The sequence below is a fragment of the Paroedura picta genome, chromosome 12, assembly GCF_049243985.1.
Source record: "Paroedura picta isolate Pp20150507F chromosome 12, Ppicta_v3.0, whole genome shotgun sequence".
In the NCBI taxonomy this organism is placed as follows: domain Eukaryota; kingdom Metazoa; phylum Chordata; class Lepidosauria; order Squamata; family Gekkonidae; genus Paroedura; species Paroedura picta.
This window is the reverse complement of record NC_135380.1, coordinates 37455080-37472214: the sequence shown is the minus strand read 5'-3', so window position 1 is coordinate 37472214 and position 17135 is coordinate 37455080. Positions and strand designations below refer to the sequence as shown.

The 17135-nt window shown below is 49.2% G+C and overlaps 1 protein-coding gene across 7 annotated transcripts in view; it reads left to right on the top strand.

The window, feature by feature from the left end:
- ASTN2 (astrotactin 2) overlaps positions 1-16052 on the top strand; it is a 754634-nt gene extending 738582 nt beyond the window's left edge. For all 7 annotated transcript variants that reach the window (XM_077305065.1, XM_077305063.1, XM_077305067.1 and 4 more), the window contains 3 exons: positions 4866-4966; positions 5571-5754; positions 15148-16052. In XM_077305065.1, the coding sequence (XP_077161180.1) occupies positions 4866-4966; positions 5571-5754; positions 15148-15385 (523 nt within the window). In that variant the 3' untranslated portion in view covers positions 15386-16052. The remainder of the gene's footprint in view (positions 1-4865; positions 4967-5570; positions 5755-15147) is intronic.
- The last annotated feature ends 1083 nt before the right edge of the window (positions 16053-17135 follow it).

Here is a 17135-nt window from a genome sequence, read left to right as displayed (position 1 = left end):
ACATCCCATTTCCCCAAACAGAGGGCAGAGCAATTATTCTTAACAGCATGCATAACCCCCACATATAATTAATGAATGAAAAATCTTGGGGGGGGGGGTAATATTGGCAGCAAATGGAGAGCATTTAAGATTTTAGTTACTTCTTCCTGTTTACAATGGCTTCTAATGGCAGCAAAGGAGACACGATCAATAAAGTCCCAGATTTCTACCCCCACCACCCAGAGGTTTACAGAAGTGGTTCACAGCAGACAGGAATGTCCCTGTCGCACTTGGGAGAGAATGCGCCACAAAATAATCCGTCTCCATCCACCTTGGCTTCTCCAGCCAGTGTTCACCAAGTGTAATGCCTCCCCCCTTCAGTGTGCTTTCGAAGCGATCTCTCTGCATGGCCTCCCTCGGTTCTCTTTGGGGCATACATGACAGATCATGCACCAGATGCCATTAAGCCCCTTCCAAAATACAATTCCCCTTCCTCTCCCTGCCCCCATTTGAACTTGCTGCCATGCACGCAGCTCGAAAGAGCCTTTCCTTGTATCCCCCTCTCTTGTGCACCCTGTCGGAAGATGTGTGCAGACAGTTTAAAAGGGCTAAGGCGGGCTCGATGGGAGCTTCAGTGAGGACGGTATTTCTTTCAAGGCGCCTCTCCCTTGGGGTGGCCCTTCAACTCTGCTTTTATTCTGCTGTTTGATTTCCAACATATTACTCGGGTGCTCTGCTGGCAAAACTGAGGACAGCAGTCAAGAAATAGCACCTGGCTTTGGCAGAAGATGCTGCCTGCTTGTTTCTGCCGGAGCGGCCAGCACGGAAAGTCCTCAACAGGCCACAACCCTGTCGTGTATGAAGCCCTGACGAGGACCAAGCTTGAGGTCCGAGGCAGGATCGAAATTCTCAGCCTCTGATTGGCTCATGGCTAACTGGCCTCCCCGCGGGTTGGTCGGCTCACAGCAGGCTCCTCCAGGGATCCAACCAGTTTAAACTATTGCATGTCCAATCACCAACCACCATGGGTTGATCCTTTGTTCTCTGCTGTATATATTGGCGGGTTTGTTGAGGGGGTTTTCAGCAAAGTTTTGGTGCTACTTGTACCATAAAGAGCTGCAGCGAGTCCAATGCCTATGTGTCCTTGATCTGTGGATTTAACAGCCACTGGTGGTCAGAAGCAAGAAGAGCCAAGTCCTGGTAGTCTTGTGGGGGCCTCTCTGCTCAGATCTGGACAGCTGAGCCACTGAGGAATTTCTGGTCACACATATCTCCCCACTTCACTGCTGCCGCTGTTCAATGTCAATGTGGGGAAGAGGCAGGTCATGGGCCAGTGTCCACTGTGGACACCACCATCATCCAAATCTGAGCTGAGTTGAGCAGCCCTTACATCTCTGGCTTCTGGTGCCATAAGGGTCCACTGGACCTGGTTGACTTCTGGGCAGCTACAACTTCTCAGTCCAGTAGGGTTGCCAGGCAGTGCCAGGCAGCTGGTAAGATGGTTGGGGGTAGGTAGCATCCTGGGAGAAAAAAAAAGAAAAACAAGGCCTCATTTTCTTACAGACGTTCTGATTGCAGCTCTAGGAATCTCCAGAAGCTCTGTGATAAGAAACCAGCAATTCCTAGAGCTACCTTTGGCACGTCAGGGCAGCACTAGGAATCACCAAGAATGTTACCATCAGAATTCTATGGTCATTAACCGAGGCCTTTTATTATTATTATTATTATTATTATTATTATTATTATTATTATTATTATTATTATTATTATTATTATTATTATTATTATTATTATTATTATTATTATTATTATTCCAGAACAATTTTACCCCACTCTCCTGGCCCTAATTTCCTCCTGCCAATCATCGCAAGCATCAGTGAACAAGGGCCACAAATATATGGAGGTCTCCCATCCTAAGCCAGCAAATGAGAAGCCTGTAGGCCACCGTGGCCTGGAAGCAACCCACAACTGGGTTACTAGACTGCATGTTTCTGTTCCAGTTTGGTGTAGTGGTTAGGAGTGTGCAGTTCTAATCTGGCATGCTGGGTTTGATTCTGCACTCCCCCACATGCAACCAGCTGGGTGACCTTGGGCTCGCCACAGCACTGATAAAACTGTTCTGACCGAGCAGTGATATCAGGGCTCTCTCGGCCTCACCCACCCCACAGGGTGTCTGTTGTAGGGAGAGGAATGGGAAGGCGAATGTAAGCCGCTTTGAGCCTCCTTCGGGTAGGGAAAAGCGGAATATAAGAACCAACTCTTCTTCTTCTTCTTCCAGCTAGCAACCTGGAAGGTTGAACCGGCATTTACGTCCCGCAGCCTACACTCCGTTTTACCAGAACGGAAAATCACATAGTCTGTGCCTTCCTGCAACTACTCAGGAGTTCAAAGTTATGCTTAAAACTTGTAGCACAAGGAGGAACACTTCAGGAGAGGTGAAGGGTCTGCTGCTAAGTAACCCTCCAAATCCCACTTATGCTTCACCCCCTTTCATTTCCTATCCTCCAGAGCTTCCTGGGCCTTGTCTTGGCGGTCCTGTCTGCCTTCCATCAGGGGATGCCCTGTCGCCGGGTGGCTTAGACCTCCCAAGGCCACTGTGGACAGATCTTGGCAGTCCTTCCTGCACTTTGTCAATGCCAGCCTCAGATCCTTGCTTTGTACTGCCTGGCTCCGAACGGATAAAGGTGGAAAGTGCTTTTTTGGGAGCCGGATGAAAGATTAGACTGGGATTTACTGGATCCCCTTAGCTGATAAAGGGGATCTAGGGCTTTTACCGTACCTTTCATCGAGACAGCTTGTAAAGCTAGGGCCTGGCCTCAACCATTTTAGGTGTTGTAGAGGTGCCGTTGGGCTCACAAGCACATTACAAACTCACTGCAATCAGTCTGTGAATTTGGAAAGAAGTCTGGTTAGGAGCCATTTGCCAGGTCTCCAGTGGTAGATTTGTTTCTTCCCTCCCTTCTTTCTCATGTCCAGTTGCATACACCCTGCCCAATTTTTTTGTCTCTTCAATGTGAGGTTCTCTGTTACACGGGCACCGACAAGAAAGTCCAGACAGCTCTTACACTGGCTGTCATTGGCTGGGTCCTATTTTATATCCTGCGGCTGAGAAGAATTCCTCAGAGAAACGGATGTGCCATTTGTAATGTGTCCAAGAATTACAAGAAGGGCAAATCCCTGTTCTGAACCAGGAAACTGGGGACTCTGGCAACATCACATGTTCTACCACCATCAGACCCCGGTGGGGCTGAGGGAACCTCCACTTTGGCACCCCCCCCCCCACACACACACACATTTGGGGTTTAATAAAGCAGGGGAATCCCCCAACAAAAAAGAAAAAAACCTTTACAGAGGGACAGTTGTGAATATACTGCTAAATTGCTGCTTTGAATGTCTTTTAATGGCTGACCTCCTTGGTGTTAATGTGTATCTGCAAATTTCATTTACTTCGTGATTTGCTGCGCTTGTAACCTTTTCTGTATCTAAGTCACCTTAAGAGCCCTGGTGAGGAGGTGGAGTCATCAATATGTCTGATTTATTAGTTCATGGAAAACCTCGTGATTGGTGGGGTCTCAGCACCACCCACCATACCACTTAGCCACTGTCTCATCCGGCCCTTGCCAAGTAGCAGTTCTGCCATGTGTATCAAAGTGAGAGCTACTGCAAAATGTGTGATATTTGGGTGTGTCAAAATGGTGACATTTGGGTGCCAACTAGATTCTGGCCATAATTAAGTTATATGGCGTGTCAGGGGAGGGAGGGGGAATAATCTTGTCCCAACAAATGGATTTGCCAGCCTCCAGGTAGCAGCTGGGGATCTTCTGCTGTTACAGATGATCGTCAGGTGACCAAACTCAAGTTTTCCTGGATAAAATGGTTGCTTTGGAGCATGGACTCTATAGCAGGGGTAGTCAACCTGTGGTCCTCCAGATGTCCATGGCCTACAATCCCCATGAGCCCCCTGCCAGCAAATCCTGGCAGGGGCTCATGGGAATTGTAGGCCATGGACATCTGGAGGACCACAGGTTGACTACGCCTGCTCTATAGCATTATACCCTGCACAGTGCTGCCCCTCACCAAACCTCACCCTCCTCAGTCTCCACCTCCCCCCAAAAAATTCCTGATATTTCAGAACCCAGATTTGGCTACTTTACCAACATAGGACTTGCCTATCCGTTCATCCTCTTGGAACATTCTCTAGGTTGAAAACAATCTTCCTTCCAGTGCTAATCCATGAGAGCCAGGCTGGTGCAGTAGTTGTAAGCATGGGCGTTGAATCTGGAGAGCCAGGTTTGATTCCCCACTCCACCTCATGCAACCAGCTGGGTGACCTTGGGCTAGTCACAGTTCTCCTAGAGCTGTTCTCACAGAGTACTTCTTGCAGAGCTTACTCAACCCCACCTCCCTCACAGGGTGTCTCTTGTGGGGAGAGGAAGGGAAGGGGATTGTAAGCCACTTTGAGACTCCTTGAGGTAGTGAAAAAGGTAAAGGTAAAGGTATCCCCTGTGCAAGCACCGAGTCATGTCTGACCCTTGGGGTGACGCCCTCTAGCGTTTTCATGGCAGACTCAATACAGGGTGGTTTGCCAGTGCCTTCCCCAGTCATGACCGTTTACCCCCCAGCAAGCAAGCTGGGTACTCATTTTACCGACCTCGGAAGGATGGAAGGCTGAGTCAACCTTGAGCCGGCTGCTGGGATCGAACTCCCAACCTCATGAGCAAAGCTTTCAGGCGGCTGCCTTAACACTCTGCGCCACAAGAGGCTCTTAGAGGTAGTGAAAAGTGGGGTACAATAAACAACTCTTCACTGAGAGCAAGCCTGTGGCCTTTCCTGCATGCGATTCCCCGGTTTCCATGTCGCAGTAAGACGGTCCTTGTCTCTTTCAGATTCACCCTGTATGCTGTAGACACCCGCGGCAGGCACTCTGAGCTGAGCACAGTCACGCTGCGAACGGCATGCCCATTGGTGGATGACAGCAAAGCGGAAGGTAAAGCGATTGCTCTTGGATCTTGTCCCCCAAGCATGGTGTGCTTTCAAGGGGCAGTCATGCAGCCCCTGTTCTCCTGCATGAGACAGACTCCTTTGGGGGCAGGGCACCTGAAGCAGGCACTGTTGCCCAAGCCAGCCTGAACCATCATGCTAGACTTTGCCACCCAAATCTTTTTTTGGGGGGGGGTTCCTTAGTTTGGTGTAATGGTTAGAAGTGTGGACTTCTAATCTGGCATGCTGGGTTTGATTCTGAACTCCCCCACATGCAACCAGCTGGGTGACCTTGGGCTCGCCACGGCACTGATAAAACTGTTCTGACCGGGCAGTGATATCAGTGATCTCTCAGCCTCACCCACCCCACAGGGTGTCTGTTGTGGGGAGAGGAAAGGGAAGGCGACTGTAAGCCGCTTTGAGCCTCCTTCGGGTAGGGAAAAGCGGCATATAAGAACCAACTCTTCTTCTTCTTCTTTCTCCGCCTGTGGTTTTGCAGCCTGCTTGTGCTTCCAGGACCGTCCTAATGGATAAAAGGCCTTCCCTTAATTTCTGCCCTTCTCCACATACTAACAGCTGCCTTTACGCACACTTCTCTGCTTGCTTTTCAGAAATAGCCGATAAGATCTACAACCTGTACAACGGCTACACCAGCGGGAAGGAGCAGCAGACCGCCTACAACACGCTGATGGAGGTCTCGACGTCGATGCTTTTCCGCATCCAGCACCATTATAACTCCCACTACGAGAAGTTTGGGGACTTTGTGTGGCGCAGCGAGGATGAGCTCGGCCCCAGGTAGTTTGCTTCTGGCCACTTCTCACCTTTGTCCCCTTGCAGCCTGCTGGGTTTAACGCAGGTTGCCCCTGCTGATTTGGAAGTAAGTGGTACAATCGCTGAGTCTGGGATGGGCTCTGAGAAGATCTTCAGACCTTCAGTCTCATCCTGTCTCCCCTCATCGGAAGCTTCTGTTATTTCTGCTGAACTAAAATGGCAGCTCTTGAAATATAATGCTTTGCAGATCAACGCCCTTCTATTGCTGCTGTCCCTGATAACAACAGCTAGCCTGGTGTAGTGGTTAAGATCAGCAGCCTCTGATCTGGATAGCTGTGTTTGATTTCCCACTCCTCCACATGCAGCCAGCGGAGTGACCTTGGGCCAACTCAGTTCTCTCAGGGCTCTCTCAGTTTCCTCTACCTCACAGGGTGTCTGCTGTGGAGAGAGGAAGGGAAGGCAATTGTAAGCTGCTTTGAGACTCCTTCAGGTAGAGAAAAGTGGGATATAAAAACAACTCTTCTTGTTCTTCTTCTTCTTCTTCTTCTTCTTCTTCTTCTTCTTCTTCTTCTTCTTCTTCTTGTCTGAGCACAGCCAACTGGGCAATAGTTTGGTGTAGTGGTTAAGAATGCAGATTTCTATTTTGGCAAGACAGTTTGATTCTGCGTTCCCCCATATGCAGCCAGCTGGGTGATCTTGGGCTCACCACAGCACTGATAAAGCTGTCCTGACACAAGAGTGATATCAGGGCTCTCTCAGCCTCACCCACCTCACAAGGTGTCTGTTGTGGGGAGAGGAAAGGGAAGGCGACTGTAAGCTGCTTTGAGACTCCTTCGTGTAGAGAAAAGCGGCATATAAGAACCAACTCTTCTTCAAGTATAACCAAGGGAGCTATTTATTTAGTTATTTATTTTATAGCATGTGTACCCAGGTGATCCTAAAATTGTCTGGTTGCTAGCAAGATAGGTTCAGAGGTGGTTTGCCTCCCCATCACAGTGGTGTTCCTTGGAGATTGCCCTTTCTAATGCTAGACAGGGCTGACCCTGCTTGGCTTCCAAGATATGATGGGATAGGGCTGGCCTGGACTATCCAGGCTGGGTACCAAGGGGGCTTTGACTCTTGAATATTGCTGATCTCTAAGGTGCTAATGGACCCGGATCGAACTGCTCCGAATGCTTTCTCCCTAATACAGCCTTTCTCTACTTTTTTACCATTGAGAAACCCTTGAAACATTCTTCGGGCAGAAGCCCCCAGTTCAGCCTCTGCCATCTCCTGCTGAAATTGCAGGAGAGCTGGGGAAAGCCTTTGTCTGGTCTGCTGCCACCAGGCTGTACAGACAAGGCTAAGGTGCCGATGATTAGACTATATGTTAAACAGCTTCTTTGGTTCAGCATCTTGCTCCAAATTCCCTTCACCAACTAGTCCTTCTTTTCCCCTCCTGCCCGGCTTAAGCGAGTCAACCAAGCTGTACCATAAGGCAGGGGTAGTCAACCTGTGGTCCTCCAGATGTCCATGGACTACAATTCCCATGAGCCCCTGCCATCTGGCAGGGGCTCATGGGAATTGTAGTCCATGGACATCTGGAGGACCACAGGTTGACTACCCCTGCCATAAGGGAATGCAAAGGCCATGGATCCCTGCAAGACGAGCAGACTTTCCCAAAATTGGTGCTGTCAGGGCGGCCTGGTGCCCTGCTGGCTCACCCTTTCCTGCTTATGTGTGCCTCAATCTCACTTGCCCAAAAGCTCCATCCTGTAAGCAAGGATCCACGGGGCTGCTCCGTTTCTCTGAAAGCCCCCACCAGTTCCCGAGGCCCAGGAGAGAGGAGGAAGCCAGCCATGCTTTTAAATGAGATTTTAATTGGCAGGCCGTCACCATGCCCAGGGGGGCCATTTATTTCCTGTCCCTCAAAATGTTTATCAGAGGACCTACCGACCCCCAGAAAACTCTCTCCCGTTGCAAAACTCTGTGCCGAGAGGGGAGGCCCTTGCATCTGCACGATAAATATATCCCGCCAAAGGCCTCCGGAGGCCAATTCGGGGGGAGGTTGCAGGTTGCTGCAAACAGCTGCTCGAGGGAGGACACGGCCCATCAGCTGGCCCACGCAGAAGGTTCCCATTAAGAAGACAGGAACAGGCTGAGCTTCTAGGTGGCTTTGGTTATGAGCCTGCCTTTCCCACACCTGCTTGAGTGTCATCCCGAACCGACTCCCTCCGGCCACAAACGAAACAAGCGAGAAACCCTCGGCAAGAGCCGTACCCTTTTATCCCTCCCCCCTGCAGCCACAGAACTGGAGCTCTGCATGAACCGCAATATAAAACAGGGCAGGCGATTCAGTTCCACTCCGTGACAAAGATTCACTGGGAAGGATCTGTTCAGGCCCAGGCAGAGCCGTTGCTGACAAAGGGCCACGTTAGATGTGGGAGATTTCAGGTCGTAGGAATCTCCCCTCAGGCCACGGAAGCTCCTTGGGTGACCTGCTGGAGCTAGCCACACACTCTCGGCTTAACCTACCCACCTCACAGGGTTGTTGTGAGGATAAAACGGAGGAGAGGAGAACGAAGTTCTGAGTCCCTACTGGGGAGAAAGGCAGGGTGCAAGCGAAATAAATCGAATGAACACTGCCACCATTTTAAAGCGCAGGTGGGCTGAGGATCTCTGATTGCTCCTCCTGTACCTTTTCAAAGTGCAGAAACAACCGAAGGAAGGGGTCAAAATGAGAAGAATGCCTTTGTCTACTGTTCCTCCTTACAGCATTTAAAAATAATTTTAAAATGGCAGCAGTATCCCAATGGTCCCTATAGAGCCAAAGCCACTGAAGGACTGAGGAGAAAGTTTTGCGCTCTCCCTGTCAGGTCTGTGGGTTAGGTAGGCCCAGACACAACTCTTCAAAAATAAGCAGCTTTTTATTAACTCCAGCCAGATACCCTGAACAAGGAACATAGGCACACCATTAACTTATATGCATTTGGCTAACCCACCAAAGGACCTCATTGGTCCTTATTCCAAGCCCCCCATTGGTCCATGAGTCCTAAGAACAAGAGTCAGGTATTGGTTCAGGTATGATCCTTCATTTGCACAGTGTGCAGGTTTAGCACTATTGAGGCCACATGTGTGACACTCCCCTCAAGGAGCAGGTTTCTAGCCTTCTTCACTCTTAAGAAGAAAAACCTTGTGTTTTTAATATACCCTGCTTTTCACTACCCAAAGGAGTTCCAAAGCGGCTTACAAATAACCTTTCCCTTCCTCTCCCCACAACAGACACCCTGTGAGGTACATGAGGCTGAGAGAGCTCTGAGAGAACAGTGACTGTCCCAAGGTCACCCAGCTAACTGCATGTGCAGTTGTTGTTGTTATGTGCGAAGTCGTGTCCGACCCATCGCAACCCCATGGACAATGATCCTCCAGGCCTTCCTGTCCTCTACCATTCCCCGGAGTCCATTTAAGTTTGCACCGACTGCTTCAGTGACTCCATCCAGCCACCTCATTCTCTGTCGTCCCCTTCTTCTTTTGCCCTCGATCGCTCCCAGCATTAGGCTCTTCTCCAGGGAGTCCTTCCTTCTCATGAGGTGGCCAAAGTATTTGAGCTTCATCTTCAGGATCTGGCCTTCTAAAGAGCAGTCAGGGTTGATCTCCTCTAGGACTGACCGGTTTGTTCGCCTTGCAGTCCAAGGGACTCGCAAGAGTCTTCTCCAGCACCAGAGTTCAAAAGCCTCAATTCTTTGACGCTCGGCCTTCCTTATGGTCCAACTCTCGCAGCCATACATTGCAACTCGGAATACCATAGCCATGACTAAACGCACTTTTGTTGGCAGGGTGATGTCTCTGGTTTTTAGGATGCTGTCTAGATTTGCCATAGCTTTCCTCCCCAGGAACAAGCGTCTTTTAATTTCTTTGCTGCAGTCCCCATCTGCAGTGATCTTGGAGCCCAGGAAAATAAAATCTGTCACTATCTCCATTTCTTCCCCATCTATTTGCCAGGAATTGAGAGGGCCGGATGCCATGATCTTTGTTTTCTTGATGTTGAGTTTCAAGCCAACTTTTGCACTCTCCTCCTTCACCTGCATCAACAGGCTCTTTAGTTCCTCTTCACTTTCTGCCATTAGAGTGTGCATGTGCAGTAGTCAGGAATCAAACCCGGTTCTCCAGATTAGAGGCTGCTGTTTTAATCTGGTTTTTATAAAGGACCAAATGGCTTGGGCCCAGGGCGTTTGAAAAAAAATGGCCCATTCTCTGTGCCTCTGCCTTTGTTAGGGGTGTGTGCAGGGCTTTTTCAGTGATGGCACCGCACTTTGGGAATGCTTGCCCCCTTACGGCTCACCCGGCAGCTGCTTTACTTCCCTGAAGTACCAGGCCAAAAAGATTTCTTACTTTTTTTTTTTAACCAAAACTGAGGTTTCATTTTTCACTTATTTTTATAGTCTACTTCTAGTTTGGGGACTGTTTTAGGGACAGTATTTTGGAAGAACTGGTTGGCTAGCAGGATGCTGGGCTAGATGGATCACTGCCAAGGTCCAGCACAGCTCTTAAGTTCTTTGAGTGTTGTTATTTGGCACTGTTTTGTGTCCCCACCCCTTAGTTGTTGCTGCTTGGCTTTGTAAAAAGGTTTCAAGTGGGTAGCCAGTTGGTCTGAAGCAGCCTGGGACGGACAGCACCATGGCACAGAGAGGAGGGCAGCGCTGCTGCTGGCATGCCAGCTGGCATCTCTGCCACCCCTCCTCTCCACGCTGCAGCATTGGCCGCGCTCAGGCTTCGGTGATCACCGAAGCGGATGAACCATGCCGAAGCACGCAACCCTAGAAAGGGCCATGCGGGCCATCTAGTCCTACCCCCTGCTTAATGCAGAATCAGCCTAAAGCAGGGGCGGCCAGACTGTGGCTCTCCAGATGTCCATGGCTTACAGCTCCCACGAAGCCACCAGCACCATGCCAGCAGGGGTTCATGGGGATTGTGGTCCATGGACATCTGGAGAGCCATAGTTGGCCCACCCCTGGCCGAAAGCATCCATGATAACTATCTGTCCAGCCACCGCTTGAAGACTGCCAATAAGAGGGAGCTCAATACCTCCTTTTCAAGGCAAGAGATGAGCAGAGGTTACCTGCCATTGCTTTCCTCTGCAAAGCAAACCCTCTCTCTCTTATGAGCTCCCTTCCTAGTCCTAATTGTGGCTGACCCTGCTTAGCTTCCAAGCTCTGGGACTCAGCTGGGCTATTAGGGATATGGAAATCCTCTCTCCTCATCATGGTCTCGTTAGGGTAAACCGAATTTTGCTATGTGCTGTCGTAACAACACCCTTCAGCCTTTTGCAACTCAGCAGCACGGAATAGTGGTGAGAGGGCTGGAAGTTGGATCAGGGAAATGCACCTTCAAATTGGGAAGAAAGCTTTTCAGATTACCTTGAGCCAGTGACTTTCTTTTAGCCCCCTGAATCTATTTTATAGGGAGGGAGGGAGGGAATTCTTACTAAGCTACTTGGAGCAAGGGTAGAACAAAAATGTAATAAAATAATGTGCACATCCCTGGAAACACAAGAGTTCTCTCTCTCTCTCTCTCTCTCTCTCTCTCTCTCTCTCTCTCTCCCTCTCTTTCTGTGCGTGTTCTCAAGTTGCATTCTATGCATGGCAATGCCATAGAGTTTTCAAGGCAAGTGATTAACCAGAGGCGATCTGCCATTGCTTTCCTCAGCAAACTCTGGCTTGGTGGTCTTCCATCCAAGTCCCAACCCTGCTTAGCTTCTGAGAGCTAACATGTTCAGGTCATGCAGAACTACCTTATAAACTTAGATCTCAGCAATGCCACGAGAAATTTTGAAACCACACACAAGCATTATTGTAATGTTCATTTGGTCTTTCCTTCACCTATGTTCTTGGGACTACCAACCTCCAGGTGGGGCCGGAAGATGTCCCAGAATGGCCAGAGATCTTTTCCCCACGACAAAATGAGCTAGATGGACCAGTGGTCCATCTCAATGTAAGGCAGCTTCATATCTTGAAGCATGTAAAGTTTGATCCCAACCCCAGAGTCTTTTGGCATCATCAGCTTATTTGTGTTTCATAAATATTCTGGCACATCTAGATTCACAGGAGCCTTTTGGGTCCAGTTTTCAGTGTCTTCTCCTCCTGCATTGCTATTTTAGCATGGCCATAGAATGGCCAGGGAGACCCTGTCTCCATAATGCTCTCCAAGAGCTCAGTGTAGCCCTTTTTACGGAAGCATTATTTTTTTTTATAAATTATATCTTGCTTGAAAAGGGCTGGCTGAGTGTGGTCAGGGCAGAGATGATCCCCCCCCCCTCCAGTAAGAGGAAGCAGTTGCAAGTTTATTATCCTGCCCTTGGAGGACTTAAGAAATTGCCCATCCTTTTATTGTTCTCCTTTTTAAAAAAACAAAACAGAAGGGACGGTAAACAGGGTCAGATTTCATCTCCAGGTTTTGGAAAGGTGACCCCGGTAGGCCACAAGGAGTGCTTTGGAAGGGGAACCTGCTGTGATTTATGACCTTAAATGGGCCATCTGAACCATTCTCTTGCCATTTATCACTTTCCTTGCTTTCTGTATGGAGGTGGCTTCCTCTCCTTCCTCTGCTCCTCCTCAAAGGGAAGATGTCAGCCAAAGATAAGTCTAACCTTTAGTGGTTACTTCATTAACCTTCCTTCCCCCACCAGTGAGTCATCCCAGCAGCTTGGCCCAGATCTTTCTTCCTGATAATCCACCTCTGCTTTGCCAATAGGGGGGCTCACCCCCAAAGGCCCCTGGTTTCCTCCTCCTCATCCCAAACAAGTCCTTCCCTCTACATTCCCTCTTGCCCGTAGCTACTCCTGCTTCTTCCAGTGGCCGATTCAGTGAGCGGCTGTTCCCCATAAGCCAAATTCTCAGTGCCCAAAATGTGGCCAAAGAGACTGACTGGTCCAAGGGGCTGGGCATGTCTGCATGTGTGCCATGTCACACTAAAGACTGCAAGGGCAATATCACAAGAAGGACACTTTCTCCACAAGGAGCAGACTGTGGCTCTCATCCAGAATTTCTTTTAGTCCCAGACGGAGGAACTATTTTTTGTGTAATGACGAGAGGCAAATAGATTAGCATTTGAGGGTTGTATCCTACTTACTGAAAGGGAGAAGGGGTTTTTTTATACCCCATTTTTTTACGACCCAAAGAAGTCTCAAGTCAAAGAGGCTTACAATCGCCTTCTATTCCTCTCCCCACAACAGGCACCCTGTAAGGGAAGTGGACTGAAAGAGCCCCGAGAGAACTGTGACTAGCCCAAAGTCACCCAACCGGCTGCAGGCAGAGGAGTAGGGAATCAATCATGGTTCTCCAAATCGGAGGCCACTGCTCTTAATCACAACACCAAAATATGGAGAGTGAAGGACAGATGTCTGTCTTCTTCTCACCGTCCTCTCTTTCTCTTCCCCCTTTTTGCCTTTTTTCCGTGATGTATGCTGCACTCCTTCTTGGAATCGCTGTGCACAGAGATTCATGGGTGTGCGCAAAGCCACATCAGAAAAATAACTCCCCCCCCAGTTGTATTTCACTTGACAACCCTGGGCTTGGAAACTCCATAAAGCTCCACTAGATAAATAATCCCCCAGTTTAGTTGACTGTCAGCTCTGCTTCTGACATGCCGTTAGCTTGGACTGATATTCCTCTCATGAGCTCAGAAAAGCCCCAAGTTGGAAGAAGGGGCTTTTCTTGTAGCACCAGAGGGAATGGAGAATACACAATGGTCTTTGAGCTCTTCTACCAGCTGCCTCTTGTGGCGCAGAATGGTAAGGCAGCGATATGCTGTCTGAAGCTTTCTGCCCATAAGGTTGGGAGTTCAATCCCAGCAGCCGGCTCAAGGTTGACTCAGCCTTCCATCCTTCCGAGGTCGGTAAAATGAGTACCCAGCTTGCTGGGGGGTAAACGGTAATGACTGGGGAAGGCACTGGCAAACCACCCCGTATTGAGTCTGCCAAGAAAACGCTAGAGGGCGTCACCCCAAGGGTCAGACATGACTCGGTGCTTGCACAGGGGATACCTTTACCTTACCACTGACCATAACAAACATCCTTCCCCACTCTGGCCTGATTTAGCATTGTGTCTAAATTGCTTCTCCCCTACCCCGCCTACAGCCTCCCTTGCACTGAGTGTTTGGTTTCACAACTTTGTCATGACGAAGTCAGCGCTGGCTTGGTCATGACTGCCCTTGTGGTATGGCCATTTTGTGGAGTGCAAAATGCCAGTGCCAGCTGCCACAGGGAGGTCAACAAATCAATCTCAACAACACTCATTCCTCCAGGCACTAGTCAAAAAGCAAAGGGTGCCTTGAGAGCTGCATGGGGTGTGCCATACTTAGGGGCCTACAGAACTGGCCAATCCAAGAGTTGCAGACCAAAATGAGCGCACTTCACCATCCACAGCAAATCTCCACTCAGATATCCCCTACATCAGGGGTAGTCAACCTGTGGTCCTCCAGATGTCCATGGACTACAATTCCCATGAGCCCCTGCCAGCAAACGCTGGCAGGGGCTCATGGGAATTGCAGTCCATGGACATCTGGAGGACCACAAGTTGACTACCCCTGCTCTACATGGCCTGAAGCAGTCTGACCTTTCTAGGGGGTTTAGCTACGTTTTGTTCTTGTTATATTGTTACTGTTGGGATTCCTGAAGTTGTGTTGTTTAGAACCACTGTTGGATTGTTATTGTTGTATTTGACAGTGTTGTATGTTAACTCGTTCCATGTATCCCCCTGTGATGTTGTATGTAAACTGCCCTGAGCCATATGGAAGGGCAGTATAGAAATCAAAAAAATGAATGAATGAATGAATGAATGAATGGATGGATGGATGGATGGATGGATGGATGGATGGATGGATGGATGGATGGATGGATGGATGGATGGATGAATGAATGAATGAATGAATGAATGAATGAATGAATATCTTAACGATGGCAAAGGCCCACTAATTCTACACTAAATCTGGTAAGCCGGGTTTGATTCCATTCACCCCTATGCAGCCAGCTGGGTGACCTTGAGCTCATCACAGTCATGATAGTGCTGTTCTCACAGAGCAGTAATATCAGGGCTCTCTCCGCCTCCCCTCCCTCACAGGGTGTCTGTTGTGGTGAGAGGAAGGGAAGGTGATTGTAAGCTGCTTTGAGATTCCCTTGGGCAGTGAAAAGTAGAGTATAAAACCCAACTCTCCTCTTCCTCCTCTTCTTCTTGTCACACTTCTGCTGTTCTCATCCCTTGAAAGCCTCACAATCCTGGGGTCCCTATGAGCTGGTTACACCTTGATGGCGCACAATCACAATTATGAAGCACCGACAGTGTGTGTGTGCATGTGTTTTTTTTTTTAATGGCTTCTTCTGATTGCCCAACTTGTGGCTGCCTTCCACGAGGTCTGAGTGTGCTTTTTTTTTTCCCCTTCCAGAAAAGCTCACCTCATTCTGAAAAGGCTAGAGAAGGTCAGTGGCCATTGTTCAACTTTGCTACGCAGCGCCTACATCCAGAGCCGTACGGACACCGTGCCCTACTTGTTCTGCCGCAGCGAAGAGGTCCGGCCGCCCGGCATGGTCTGGTACAGCATCCTCAAGGACACCAAAATCACGTGCGAGGAGAAGATGGTCTCTATGCTGCGCAACACGTATGGCGAGTCCAAGGGGCGATGAGAGAAGGCGGCTGGCCTAGTGGACACGGTGACTCAGACAGGCGCATGGAATCTTGTGGAATCCTGGAATTGCGGGAAAGGAGACCACACGGGACTTCAAAACGTGGACAGTAGCAAACTGCAAGATCAGCAAGATGTGTTCCCTCTCTGTCTCTCTCTTCTTCTTCTTCTTCTTTTTTTTGGGGTCGATTCCTTTTTAATTATTTTTTAAAGGAAGTGAATAATTTTACTGTTAAAAAAAAAAGAAATGCCTCTCCTTTTTAATCTTTTCCCCTCACCTTACTAAATCCCTAGTCTGTGTGGAAGAGGCACAGAGATCAGAAGGTGGGAAGGGGGGTCCGTAGCTCTCGTGGTGAGATCCGGGGTGGAGCTACCGGCCTAGGCAGAGCCCTTGGCCCGGACTGGGCTGCGGAGGAGTCGCGTGTGGTAAGTGAGGATCCAGGAGAAACTACAACGTAGAGGAGGCACCATCCAGAAAGCAGAAGTCCTTCCTGCCATGTAAAAACCGGGCAGGTGCCAAGAAGACTTAGCTCGTGAACTTTTGAAAATCATCGTTTAGAAAAAGGTTTTAAAAACGCTCCAGATTTACAGAACTGCTGCTAGTGCAGCCATCTTTAGCAGGGTCCTGACAAGTTGTTCTGTGCATTAAAACATTCATATTACTTCCACCTCCCCTACCTGCTCGGCTTTTCTTCAACCTCTGCTTAAATGATCAACAAATTGTATGTTTCCTGGTTATTGTCCTGGTTGATAATAAGCAAGGCATTTTCAGAGAGCACCCCCCCCAAACCCCAGCCTCTACAGGCTCAGTCCCCCACCCCACCCCAGAAACTGCAGGTATTTCCCCACCCTGAACTGGGAAGCCTGACCTTGAGGACACTATCCTGTCTCGTTCAGCCCTACATCTTAAGATTTCTTCCATGTTTATACTAAACGTTTTTTTTTCTTTTGCAGATTTAACTACTAGGATTGCTCAGTGAAGGAGATATGCATGCAGGAGGGGGCTTGTAGCCTTTCCTCCAGTTCCTTTTTGATTGCGAAAAGTGACCTCCCCCCCCCCCCACCCACCCTGAGCTGATTTGTATCTTTGCCGGTGGGAAGAAAAACCTGCACATATCAGCAGTTAAAAGAGGTTTGTTTTGTTTTTCCAGAGACCAAGTGACAGGGAAGGAAAGGGTTAACGACCCCCCCTCTCTCTTTCATTCTCTCTCTCTCTCTCTTTCACACACACACACACACACACCACACACACACAACACAGTGCTAGCAGTGGGGTTTTCAGGGGAAAAGTGACAACTGTGGAGGTCCACTTCTGCTCCAGCTCTCTATCCTCAAACCTCTGCTTTGCAACTCTTCTGGGCACCTTTTGGTCATTTTAACTCTCCCCCTCCCCCCCCATCAGCATCTGTTCCCTCGTTTCAAAACAAACCCACCTTCCCTTAGCAGCCTTCCCTGCGTCCTGGGCGATGCATCCATCTAGGTTAAGTCAATATTTGTTAATATTGTAAGACAAACAAACAAAAGTCCCAATCTTGAAACACAGGTAAGTTCTTGTTTGGTGCCCTGCCTGGCCCTTTGGCCTTGGGCCTGCTGATCTCTTTTGATGTGTTTCCAGGAGAAATCCAAGCCACGGGAGAGAGGGAAGAAAGGGTCTTGGCAGCTGTCAATCGGTGGTGGGCAAACCAGCCTCTCCCTTCCACCTGCAGTGCCATCCTGTTCGTTGGGGACCCAGCAGTACCAGTAGGCATGTG